This window comes from Tachypleus tridentatus, chromosome 6 (genome assembly GCF_004210375.1).
Source record: "Tachypleus tridentatus isolate NWPU-2018 chromosome 6, ASM421037v1, whole genome shotgun sequence".
Taxonomy (NCBI): domain Eukaryota; kingdom Metazoa; phylum Arthropoda; class Merostomata; order Xiphosura; family Limulidae; genus Tachypleus; species Tachypleus tridentatus.
In genome coordinates this window covers 81,206,700-81,220,771 of record NC_134830.1, presented here as the reverse complement: position 1 = coordinate 81,220,771, position 14,072 = coordinate 81,206,700, and the positions used below count along the sequence as shown (strand labels likewise).

The 14,072-nt window shown below is 33.7% G+C and overlaps 1 protein-coding gene across 1 annotated transcript in view; it reads right to left on the bottom strand.

Annotated features, from left to right (window-relative positions):
* Window positions 1-14,072, bottom strand: part of LOC143252911 (cell adhesion molecule Dscam1-like) — a 107,537-nt gene that overhangs the window by 64,995 nt on the left and 28,470 nt on the right. Inside the window, exon 5 of the mRNA XM_076505756.1 lies at window positions 3,832-3,985. Coding sequence (XP_076361871.1) covers window positions 3,832-3,985 — 154 coding nt within the window. The remainder of the gene's footprint in view (window positions 1-3,831; window positions 3,986-14,072) is intronic.

The window sequence follows — 14,072 nt, the reverse complement described above, 5'->3', positions numbered from 1 at the left end:
CTTTTTAGTTAGCTGCAAGATCCAAGTAAACTTGAAAAGAATATCCACAGCCAAGTATCAGTGTATCCCTTGGATAGACACCTCCAACACAAAAGACCCTGAATAGATCTTTCAGTTTAAATGAGACCTTGAAGAAGCAATTGAACACCTACCACCAAAGGAAATAGCAGATTGGAAATAATATTACATAATGGAAAGGCTATATACATTTTTGGAATGAAAATGAACAAATATCTAGGCTAGTTCAAAGCAAACACATCAAATAAAGCCACTCACAGGAGAGAAACAGAGATGAAATCAACAAAAAACATCTAGTCAATTGAGAAAAGTGAGGAATGAAGTTCAGCAAGCTGCAAAACAATACACTAATTCTTGATGGCAACAGATGGTGGAGAACATTTAACATTCATCTGATAGTGGTAATGTCAGAGAAATATATGAAATAATGCAAAAAAGTTGCAAGCATTGTGATCAAGAAAACTGCCCCATTAAAAAATAAAATGGGAGAGCTAATAACAAACAAAGGGTAGCAAATGGAAAGATTGTTGGAACACTATTTAGAGCATTACCCAATAGAAAACAGTGAAAGACTGTGCACTTGGTACCTTAGAAAACCTCCCTATATTGCAGAACTCAGACAAGATGCCAAAGGATAAGAAAGTAAGACCACTGATGATCTCTTATCAGGTAAAGCACCAGGAACAAATGGTATCTGTGTAGAAATGATCAAATGTGGAAAAGTCTGTACTACTTTCTCACTTACATAAACTGCTAACTTTATGTTGGAAAGAAGAAAAAGTGTCACAGGACACAAATAGGATTTTTTAATAGTTCTCTCTTATATTCAATTACACATCACCTATAATAGTATATAAATTTTAATTTTCTAACTCAAAGGAATATATAAAATAATTAAAAAAGCTGCATTATCAAATTAAATAAAAAATTATTTAATACATTACAACCATTGGTATAAAACAGTAGGCTTACACGCCCTGAACAACTGACAGCAAGAAACAAGAAGATTGAATAAGTACTTTATTTGTTGTTTTTCATGTTTATTCTTTAGTTATTATTATAAAAGTGACTAAAATGTAAAAATAAGAATATTTTCAAGTTTGTTAAGATCAGATTAGGTAAAATAAATACTAATAAAAAATATTTCATGAAGCGCACATATGAGAAATGAGAAACTCATATTAGCTTGTGGATAACGCAATTTAATAGCACAACATGAGCTGCATATGCCCTGAGTGATTTACAAGTCAAAATAGTGCAAATACTACTTAGACATTGTTCAAAGGGCAATCAAAATTGAACATAATCTCATCATAAATAACCTGTTACGAGTTCAAAGCTACTTTGGATAAATAAATGTAGTTTCATGTTACAATATGATGTCATTCTAGAAAGAAAGAAAGATAATTTAGATTTATTATTTTGACATTTTTTTTTATGGTTAAGAGGTTGATCAAATTGACCAGTTCCATTCTGAGATAGAAAAAATAACAGATAAAATATAGTTTCACTGAAAAGAAAATGTTTGAAATCTATTTAGGAGGTTTTAGAGATAAAGGAAATTTGAGATTTTTCAGATAAGGAGAAGTGTTTTTAATATTAACTTGAAACTGAAAAATACCATGTTGAAAGAGTTATCAAATATTATATTTACCATTACCAAGAAAATCATGAAAACATTAATTTGGTTATAAGTTAGAAATTTCTTTCAAAACATTTAATAAACAGGAAAATCAGAACACAGAGACAGAGAAATGTTATTTAAAGTTGAAGTTTTGTATTTTTTTCTGAAAATAACTGTAAAAACATGGGTGTGTTCCACTGCCACCGTTTAGACAACACTGCTGTAAAATGTTACTTTGTATAACAATATTGATTTTATTGTTCCTTTGCACATATCACTGTAATTCTTCTACCAGTTATACTTAGATCATGGTAATGACCCAAAATTTCATTGATGTTTGGTTTGATAAAAGTATTTTTAAGCCTACCTGGATTATAGTCAGCTTTCTTTGCTTTATTACCTTTTATAGTTTTCAAAGCCCTGAACCACCTCTGTCAGATAAATAGAAACCCAAACAACTTGAGTAAAAGTGAGCATTGTGCCCATGTGACATCTGAGTGAAAACATTTTCACGACAACATTTTAGAGTATTGTTCACAAACCTAAATTGAAAGTCATATTTCTGAAAATGTAAAATTTTAACTAATCCAGTTACTAGAGACATAGCAAAAATATATCATTGCCAACAAGGTAATTTGACTTCTTAAAACTAGCAGTTGCTCGTAATTGCCAGCAACAATTACTGTTATGGTTAGTAACCTTATATTAATTACTAATTAGTTCATAATAGTTTGAATTATTACTTGACACTAATAACAAGTAGTTTACTTCCTATGCTTCAGCCATTAATCTACTTCCATCTCCATTGTGTTCAGAGTAAAATGGGTTAAGATACGATCATAAGTAGTTCTTCTCGTTAGAAATACTTGTGTTTTATCCACTCAATTGGCTTAACTCCTATTTGAGCTCAAATCAATTAATTGTTCAAATGTTCTCAGAAATGGTATCCAAGTTTTGCTGAGCTCTATGATGGTCTGAATGTGTATGTTTTTAGTCAGATGTGAGTAGAAGGCTTTTTACTTCTCACACTGTTTCATAACCTATTATTTTGGTGTATTTAAATTTATTATCTGGTCTATTTCTATGACATGATATATTAATATTACAATAACCTTTGTAAATATAAACTCTAATACATTAACAGAATAAAAAAAACAGACAAAAGTCACAATTCATATGCATAATAAGACATAAGAATGTATAACACCAGTTTATATGCAACAGCCAGCCATGCCACAGATGACTATGACCACACAGCAAAATGAAATACAACTAAAATAATGGAATATGATAACACACAAGAAAAGTAAAGATAGATAAAGTCTTTACTTCCATCTAACTAGTAATGCAATCAGTCTAATACAGAAGTCAGTGAAACCCATCTTGAAATTATTTAAATAGTTGATTCAATTCATTCTAGGGAACATGATCCCAGACAAAAGGATAACACACCAAAAAGAAAACCCAGGATTATTTCCCAGTGATAAAACCACACACACAATCCTTCAACACCCCCCACGAAGTTAGTTGCATATTAGCAACTGAAACATAGGATATAGTAGTAATTAACAGCTAGGAATACTACAAATATTAATTAGTGATTAGGCTTATATGATAGCATAGGTTATTAACCATAACAGTGTTTCATATCTGATTGCCACAGCTTTAATATATGTGTTTTAGAGCAACAACTTTATTCAATTACAGCATAAGCTGTTGCTTCTAATTCTCCTTGACTTTCATGTCAAATAGGTCCTTATTAATAAACATTAGATAAGCATATAATACATTTTCAGAAACATTTTTTTCTACATTGCAAATAATAACACAAAGTAAACAAAATCCGTAAAATCCAAAAGGAAGAAAATTATAAAATAAAAACACCTTTAAACTACAAAAGTAAATTTTTCTAATTACTGATTCAACTCTCCAATGTCAGTAAAGGATAAGAAAACTTAAAATATTCACAGCAAACACAAAATAAAGTTCTTCTGTAGATTATCACAAAGTTTTGTGAGTGATTGAATTTTAAGAATTTATTCTTTCAGTCATCTTTAAATTTAAAACTGGAAATTTTTTACAGAAGTCAAATGACTATATAACTTCATATGTATAGTGAAACTAGATGAATTTTGTAAAATTCTTTGATATACAGGTTAGTCATATCCACTTTTCCCATACTGTATTACCTCTTACTGAGATCATCCAACCTATTTAAAGGCTTTTTATCTTTTAACCACTCAACAAATAAAGGCTCTTCTCCTTTTGCTGAACACTCCAAAACAGCATCTTGTCCTGCTTCAACAGTAACAACTTTAAACTTCTGCTCCACAATTGGTGGGACTAGAAAAACAACAAAACAATGTAAAAACTGGATACATTGCAATAATTATTTTTTCAGTACTGTTATAATTAATTAATGAATACGCTATGCTGTGTTGACCTAGTTTTGTTTTTGTATTACCAAATGATCAGCTTCCTTTGTTGATATTTGCCAATTTCCTAAAGTCAATATTTACAGGTCCAGTTTCAGATTTTCCTGTTTGAATTCACTAACATGCCCACAGACAGCAATATTTGTTTATCAGGAGAAACATTTCTATGTTGATAACATGTTTACTCAAGAGGTAACTGCATTGATGAGGAGTCACCTTTTCAGATAATGATCAAATGCTGAGACTCAAACTTATGAACAGCAATAACTGCATTTCTTACATGTAATATTAATATTGTGGAAAGGTATTCTAGAAATAGAAATGGGACAGCAGAAAATGTGTAACATTCTCCAAAGCTGTTAGATGTATGAAAGCACTAAACAATAATTATATTAGGATAGAAAATTTAACATAGGTTACATCAAAGAAATTGCTTCAAATTGACGTCCTTGTAAATACCATAGTTACATTAATTATATTCATAAGGCATCCATATCATAATCCAACACAACCTTTACAAAATGTTTACTTTTAAAAACAATAACAAGAAAAAATTATACACTACCACTAGCTAATACATATTCTTTCAAATATTTCTTTGGCATTACTAACACTCAATATCATTCTGCCATAAAGTTTCATACCCTTTGATTAGACTATTTTTTAAAAATCAAGATAGGTTATATATAACAAATTAACTAGAAGTGAATGCTCTCACACTACAATTCTGTAAAATATTCTAATCTGGTTTTCATTAAAAACAAACATTACCATAAATGTTACCTTGAATAATAAATGTTTATTTTACCAGTTTCCTGGGGACCTGGTATGTACCAGTTTTCTGTTCAATACTATTGTGCTCCAAACAAATATTACATCATAGAAACACCTCAAAAGAATGAACTATGTATGACCAACAACCCAGTCATACAAGAACATTCATCTTTGATGATGTAATCTCACAGTGTAGCTATGTGTTAAAAAAAACAAACAGAAAACAAACAACTATTTGTTCTCCAAAATCACTGGGCATAATATACTATTCTCAAGCCGTATGTTTTATTTGTGAAGAAATGTTGCCAAGGATTTTGAAACAAACAATCCATACAGATAGGTCAGCAACAAATTAATGTACTATATTATGCAAAAAACCAGAGATAAATCCATCTGGATAACTTTTCTGATTAGTTAATTACATTTAGAAATCAACTTGCATAGAACTCCATACTAGCTAACATTTACCAACAAAAGAAGTAAGACATTATTAGCATTTTCATTGCTGCCCATTATTTAACTTATACAGTATGCATTAAGTTAGAGTACAGATTAAAATTCTGAACAATATTGTACAATTAGTAAGTTACCTATTAGGGAACTGAATTTCTTTACACATGTTAATTATGTGCTCACTATTACTTCTCTCTCTCCTTCAATGAAGCATGGTTTTAGCTTGCTGACATGAAAGAGAAATAACAACTTACAGCACATATTGCATCTCCTACCTACTGTTCACTATATGACAGACAAGACAACATGTATTTGTCCACCAGAGTGCTTGAAAGCTGTTTAGTACAATAGAAATGACATAATGTCAAGATCAAGTATTACACTACAGTTTGGGGTAACTATTAATGAGGTACTGTTTTTTAAATTTAATATCAGTGTGGCTCCTGAAATTTCATTCTGAATTGTTATCATGTAAATATAACATCTACAAGCAGAACTTTTAACATTTTACTTTTCAAAATAAATCATTAAATCTAGTTTTGGTTATGTCTTTCTGTAAATACAATTCACATTTATATATAGTAGTGACTGAATTTACAATGAAAAAGAATAGTAAGGTATTGAATTCAACAACTAAAATTTTACATAGCTGTAAGTCATAGAGTTTGTTGAAAAAGGAAACAGTACACACACAATATTTTAATAAAGTTAACTCAACATTATCAAGTGTAACAAAAAGTATTCATATGGACGATTTGGGATGTATTCTTGTCCTTAAATATTTATGTCTGCTGTTTCTGCCAGACCCATTTTGATGAGATGTAGGAAAGACTATTTTAAGATATCTTTTAGAATAGTTTCTTTTATTTTTCTAATAGAAGAATTATTTACATGGTTTAAAAAATTTGTCATTATGTTGCAATTAGTAGAAATAATGTTTGAATATTTATAAAAAATAGGAGTGTTGTGTTTAAGTCTAGAGTATAGGTTTCTTCCCATTTCTTCAATATACTTCAACTTTACAAAGCTACACAATGTATTATCCGCACTCTGCTCCCTAAAGGGAAGTGAATATTAGATACAAGATTGAAAATCTAAAGATGTATCAATATACAAAATATTGATATATCATATATACAATAGCTAGAGAAATATACTAAAACAAGTAAAGTCAAATGCTTTATACTATTGCCTTTATATGATTACACATTTTTAGGATAAAAGGTTATTGGTTTTCTTTTGTCCTCTACTTACAAAAATGTTTTACATTTTCTTGGCAATACAGGGTTTTCTTTTATTGCTGCAGTCAAAGGCATTTTTCAACTGAACTAACCTTACAAGTGAAAACTAGTTTGCTAACTCATAATTTAATGTGTTCAAGTTCAAAAAGTAGACCATGTGGTTAGATCTTGACCACTATCAAGAACTAGTAACCTAACATCTGGTCTAATCTTACTGATAGGCATTATTTATTAAATTCCAATGCCACAAGGTACATGGATATTGGCTAATTGATATTATGTAAAATTATGGATACTTTTCCATAATGCCAGATTTTTTACTACCCGTTTTATTATATTCATCTTTTTACAGGTATAAAACAGAAATTGACTCAAAAGGTTTCATCTCATGTGAGATAAAACATGCATTTATTTCAGTTTTATACTCTTAAAAACTGAATACAGGAAGATTGATGAGATTAATGGCACTGTGTTGTTGCATTTGTTTTAGAGGAAAACTACAATGGGTTATATGGTATGTCCATATCAGGGAGTCAAACACTAAATTTAGCATTTTAAGACTAATATTCCATTTCCTAAAAAGTATCTAGCTTCACAGATAGATAGCACTACATATTACTGAGATTTTCTAGTTTGAAATTTTGAGATAAAACCATTACAATTTTACAAAAGTACAAATATTATCACAAAGGAATGATTTGTGAGTGTATCAGATTTACTACAGAGAAATATACAGCATATGATGATAACAAAACCATAAAATTAACATTTTCCAAATATAAGAATGTATTTCTGAAACGTAATCATCTTCCCATAGAGAAAACCATGTTACTTATGTATCTTTAAAAAAAAAAACACCAGAAAAAGAGAGGTCGAATGAGAATGCATGTGAAGGTGATTATCTAACAAATATACTTTCAAATTAGGAAAGTGTTAGTTTCTGAGACAAAACCCACCTCTTCACACACTTAAACTAGAACTGCACAGTGAACAGGTGGATCACCAGTGCAAAGCTCTCTTCAGAAAGTGGCCCAGTAGAAGCTCATGGAATGTGATACTCAATGGTAGGAGCTCTACAGGGGCATCTCTTCTTAACTAGAATATACTCTTTGCCTAAAATGAAGGTGGGAGGGGGAGCAAATGAACCATTTGTCTCACAGGGAAAGGCATACCACAATGAGAATGATTATTCAAGCAACTGCACATAAGCCATCGGATAATCATTTACCTGCTCACCTGGAGGATCTTGTCCTATGACTGGTAAAGATAATATGCAAGAGAATAAGAAAGGTGACAAAGCCAAATGTGAAGAAATGTAAATTAGCTTGTTGGCATCCACATCCAAAAACAAACATGCCAACTAGAAGAGTCCATAGAAGAAGAAGGAATTGTCTCTATCCACCATACCAGTGACTAACAACCAGGTGTGATGAGAACTTCCTAGCTCCACAAGTATAATCTGGGGTGTAATGTGCATTAAAAATTATACATTTAATAATGGCTGGTATGGGTGGAGAAAGCACTAGTTGAGGAGCGAACAACGTTTCAACTTTCTTCAGTCATCATCAGGTTCACAAAGAAAGAAAGGATTACTGACTGGTAGCTGAGCACATGTTTGAAGGCAGTTGTGTAATTGAGTGTAGGAGTGAAGATGTACTTAGATGTTGGATATATTTATCAATATAGGTATAAGGGTGTTCCTTTGTATTAGTTTATGAACCTTTGTGAACCTGACAATGACTGAAGAAACGTTGTTTGCTCCTCTACTAGTGCTTTCTCTACCCATACCAGACATTTTTAAATATATAATTTTCTCTACAAATGGGTTTTCTCATCATCACGAATTATTGAGCATTAGAAAGTTCCAAGGAACAGTGCAATAAGTGAATCAAGATCCCTAAAGCAAACTGAACCAAATTTATTCAATACAATGACCAGCAGGATCCTCTTATGCTTTGCTCATGATAATCCAGGAGCGTTAGTCCAGTACAGCAGAGCTCCTAATTGGTTTTATGGAAAGCCTCATTTCTAAAGAGCTTGTTGCACACAGAATTAGTGGTTACAACTGTGCAGTTGGTTTGGTAAAAGCACACCTGACTGGGCAACACTCATGACAGTGTGGATACTGTGAAAATAGGTTAAGGCACCCTGAAAGGTAACAATAAAAAAGGCTCACCCCTCTTAATAATCCAGCTGAAATTATTAAGGTGACTAAAGGGAGAAGGCAAAAACATTCCGATGAAAAGATTGCCAGATCAGGTAAATAATGTGACATACAATTACTGTGGGAGGTCCACATACTAGTCTACACAATCTGACCAGGCTGCTAAGGACAAAGAAATGTTAAAAATCTGATTAGATGTAACTTGTAGAAAAGTCCTCATGATATGAAGAACTGGTCTGAGAGTATAGAGAGAATGAGAAAGCAGTCTGTGAGCAACAGTGTAAATCACTCCAACTAGTAATGCCTGTAGGTCAACAGCCACAAAAAAATAAACCTTAAGGTAAAAGGCAAACATGGCATATAAGAATCAGGGCACAAACAAGTGTTGATAAAGAACCTGTATTGTAATCTTAATATCCCTATTAGATAACAGGAATGGTAATTTGGGACCAGGAATTAAGAGCTACTTGAGGAACATTGAAAGTAGTAGGAACTCAAAAATTATGTAATTAGGATAATCAAACAGTAGTTGATAAGGCCATCTTAAATAGGGTCACTGTGGAAGATGGTAAACCTCTACCAAAGAACCTAGTGAAAGAATGAGTTATGACTGGCACTTTTACCTAAAATGGGTTCCACCTCTTTTCAATACATCATTTCCAACATGTGTAATTTCTACTGACAAATGCTTATCTTGAAATAAGCAAAAGCCGAGTCAAGTACATGACAACTTTAGAAATTAAATTCCAATGCTTTTCAAAAGACTTAACAATCTCCATGCCTAAAACTTGAGCTCCTGGATAGATAGCCAGGTGTACCATGACGGATCATGGCTGCCTACATTTACACAGAGATGGCTGAAAAAGAAGTAGAATAGAAGAAAATTCCAGAAGGTAATGCAGAAGGAAAATCCAGGGTGTAGCAGCCAATCTGGTGCTAACAGGATCCAAAGATGGAACAAATCCTATATAGCACCCTGTGCAACACATGAATGGGAGAGAAGGCCAATTAGAGACAGTCCAACAGAATCTTATGATGTAGGATCTATTCTGTCAAGAGAACCATTAACAATCCAGACCAATGACCTGCTACCACAGACATTACTTAAAGAACATGGCAAGGTAATAATGTGATGAAATGGGAATGGTCCCAATAAAGGAGGTCCAAAAATTGAAAACAAGTACCAAGTGTCTTTTCAATGAAAAACAAAAGATACTACCAAAAATTGGAAAAGTAAAGCCAAATGATTTGCCCTTTAATAAGCTCAGATCATACCTGTTGAAGAGCACGATGAATAATACATTGCTCAGGGAAATCTATCTGATTGTGCATAGACACTAAAATTCCTCACTGTTGGTATATGCACCCCATTTGTGAAGCATGGCATTCGTGAACTCTGGACAAGGTGTTGATAGAGAAACCCATACAGTAGTAGTATCCCAACTTAACCCCTCAAGACTGAAGAATGATCATGACTAAGGAAACTGGGGAAATCAGTGAATTGATATTTATGATAACTTGGTCACATAAAGACAATTAGAAAAGGATCTGTTACACTATCATCCCAAAGAAAAGTAATCATCAATGTTGTGGGAGAAGGATAAATGAGAGTTTATGGTCTTATTCTGTAACCATGAGCTGGAAGCTAGTCAACTGAACCTGACTAATAAACAAAAAGAAAAACAAAAAATATCCAAATTGATGACATATGGAAGTGGAGCAAGGATAGACATCTCACCCCTACAAATGAAACCTGCCTCAGTCTTTCCTGAAAGTAGAATCAAGATCTCATGCTCTGATAACAAACAAGACAGTACCAGAAGAGACCAGTCATTCATGAAAAGGTATGCACAGTGTGATGGAATGGAAATAACAACAAAATTAATACATTATGGCAAAACCTGCATGCAGCTGATGCAAGTCCAGAGGTAACTTGTGAACTTTGGAGAATTTGGACAAGGATATATACAAGAAATACCACTGATGGATCCCAATCTCCTTTCTGTATAGGCCCAACTCACAGGAATAAAACCTTGGGAGAAGTAAAACAACTCACTCACTTCCTCCAGACCAACCAAACTCGGACAGCCCTAGAAGTAAATTCTAAATATTGATGGTCTGCAAGAATGTGTAAACACAGCAATTAATCCAGTTTCTCTCTATACATGGAAGTATAGTGGATGTTAAAAGCATCACATAACAACAAACACTTAAGTTTATGAATTTTTCTTTAAGGTTTTTTTTTGAAATAAAGGAATTAAAACAAAGTTATACAAAACTTTCAAAACATACTGTAACTTTCAATGTTAATTTGACTGGTAGGCATTGGTTGTAAGCTTACTTGAGTAAATTTTGAATGTAACTAAGTAAAATTTAATAACACGCACAGATATGGATCCTGTAAGATTAGAGTTAATCAGAGACAGATCTTGTTTGAGAGTCAGAAAAGTAATGATGGATGTAGTATGGGCAGGGTTTAATAACATATGGCAATTCCTAACGAAAAGAAGAGGATCACAAATTAGACCAATAAGCCCATGAAAGAAATCCACAGACATACAAGGTCCACTGGAGGAGACAAGTGTGTGCACATTGTAAAGAAATGAAGAGTTACAGGGAAGCCAGTGTCCCTAAAGATTAAAGAACTTCTTGCACATGAAAAGAATGAGAAATGCAATACCTGGTGACCAAAAACAGCTCAGTTCACAGGCACAGAGAAAAGGGCTAAATTCAGCCAAATCAACTCTAGAAAATCTCCAAAACTACCAAATACTGTGTGGATGTATATCTCATGACAAGCCCTTCCAACTGAGAAGCCTCCAGTAAAAGAATGCACTGACAAGTGAATCATTTGCAAAAAGGAAAATCAGCTTTGGCCATTAATACGGTGAGTGAAAGCCTTTATAATACTAATTAATTTGGAAAAGGATTCCAATGACTGAGGATGTGAACAAATGATCATTTTGCATCTTGGGGTGGAAGAAAAAAATGTGTCCGAGGTAATGCCTTTATCCAGAACCAAAGGAAGTGGATTTTGGGATTTGCTGTAATGTATGTAAAGGAAAGTATGGGTGTTGAAGTTGATTCACTAGCTTTTTAAACCATGGAGGTCATAAGACTTTTTATTTGGTTTGAGGTCCATTCTTTTGGAAGCACATAGACATCTGTCTGCACTCCCACTGTCATAGTGGAATGAAGTGCAACAGCATACCTGTGAGAGAAGTGGTGGACAGCAACGTTCGAGCCTCAGGATAAGTAATGTTATGAATCGTTTTCAACCAGTGCAACTCTTTTTTTTCCAACCACTTACAGCAAGAATGAAAGTAGGATGGGTAAGAGCCATCGCGATTGATGCATTGAGGGTCTGTTTCACACTCATATGTATTGTGGTCCTTGCCACCTCAACGAGCACACATCAGGGAACCACGACAAGACGTCTTCGAGTGACCAAACCGCTGACACTGGAAACATCTGAGAGGGTTTGGAATGTATGGCCATACTATGCAATTAAGATAACCTGCCTTGATGGTAGCAGGTGGACGTAGTGATGTAAATGTCAGGATGAGGACATTGGTCAGGATCGTAATTCCATCTTTGTAGGTGGAGATACGCCTTACTGCAGAAACTCCTTGGGTGGAGGAACCAGCAAGAATCTCAGACTCTGGGATGTTCTTCAAATCTCTCTCAACAATAACTCCCCGTGATGAATTCAAAGTAGTATGAGGTGAAACCTCAATAGGTATATCCCCAATTGCCTTTGAATGCAAGAGGAGTTCACTGTGTTGAGATGTGGATGTTTTTACCAATATATCACCAGATCGAAGCTTCTTTACTGACTTTGGAAAGCCAACAGGCCCCTCTAGTCCCTTCTGAATGAAAGAGAGACATTTACCCTAAAGGTTTGTATCAAAGAGGATGTACTATAGGTAAATGATGTACAACAAGTGTTATAGATGTTGAAGTTTGCTGCTCAGAATCTTCAAGATGTGGTTATTTACCTATGGATTGTTTTTCATTATTTTATTTTAGTTTTTATTTAGAGGATCCATAATAGAAAAAAGGAATATTTCAGTGCCAACTGACCCCACCCACCACAGATTCCTATGAGGAAATTCTCTACAGTGCCAAACAAGGACACTACAGCAACACCAGGATTTCGTGAGCACTATACCCAAATACCAGCATCAGATTCAATGTCCACAACACCTGTTGAGAACATCCAACACTGATACTTGGTTGACCCTAGCCCAAGTGGACCACCCCAAGGCCACCCATCTACAGGAATTCAAGACCAAAGTGGTGTGTTAGGGTTGGACCCCTCAACCATCAGGATCCTCTCCTCCCCTTCACTGGTCACCACGCACGGCAAACATGTAGGTGGAATTTTAGATACCAGAGGACATAAACTGACAGAACAGAACCTTCCCTGGGAGGTCCCCTCACAATGTACAGGAATCCACACTGAGGGGGGGGGGGGAGAGAGAATGAGATAAAAAGAAAAGTTTGAAACCTGGAACAGGAAGGTTAGAAATAGACTGTTATAGATGAAGAACAAAAATAAAGGACAACTGAAAACCTATAAAGGTTATGAGGACTAAAGCTCTGTAACACCTGTCCAGATAAATAGAGAAATAAACACTAATTAAGACATCCAAGCCCAATGAATACCATGTACTCAAGGAGGAGGAAGGAGTACAGAAAAGAGGAATGTGACTTCACACAATGAATAAGAGCAATAAAGAAGGGATAGAACAGAAGAAGTGGAAAAGGCTAATCTAGCAAAAAGAAGGTAACAAAGATACAAAGAAAACCCATTTGAAGCACAATAATATACCTCAGATAAAATACAAGAAGGTAATGAGAAAATATATGATAATTTGGTACCAAAGAGTAAAAATAGAAGGCAATGGAGCCAATTTCCAAGCTGGTCAAATGAAACCCAAAGTGACTTGAACTTCCATACTGTAACTGTTAACAGCTTTTAACATGTTTTATGCACTTTCACCAAATGTTTAATGCTTTTAGTAAATACTATCTTATCTTTCACAAGGAAAAAATATGACTTTTTAAATAAATACCAAAAAACTGTCTATGGCATCAGATCGTCAACTGTTCTGAGTGCAAGGTGATTTTCACCTCATGATTAAAAATGTTCTTCATCCAAAATTTTTCACATTTCCCTTGTATAATCTGTAAATTCTTCTAAATAAATGTTGTTTCCAAGTATTCTTTAAATTCAAACTTTCTATTTTATCTGTTATTTTCTCTATCATAACTTTTATATGGGGTCAACCAATCTGACTTACCTTATAACCACCATAAAGCTTTAATTGGTTGAAAAGTGTAAGAGTGAGTAACACTGT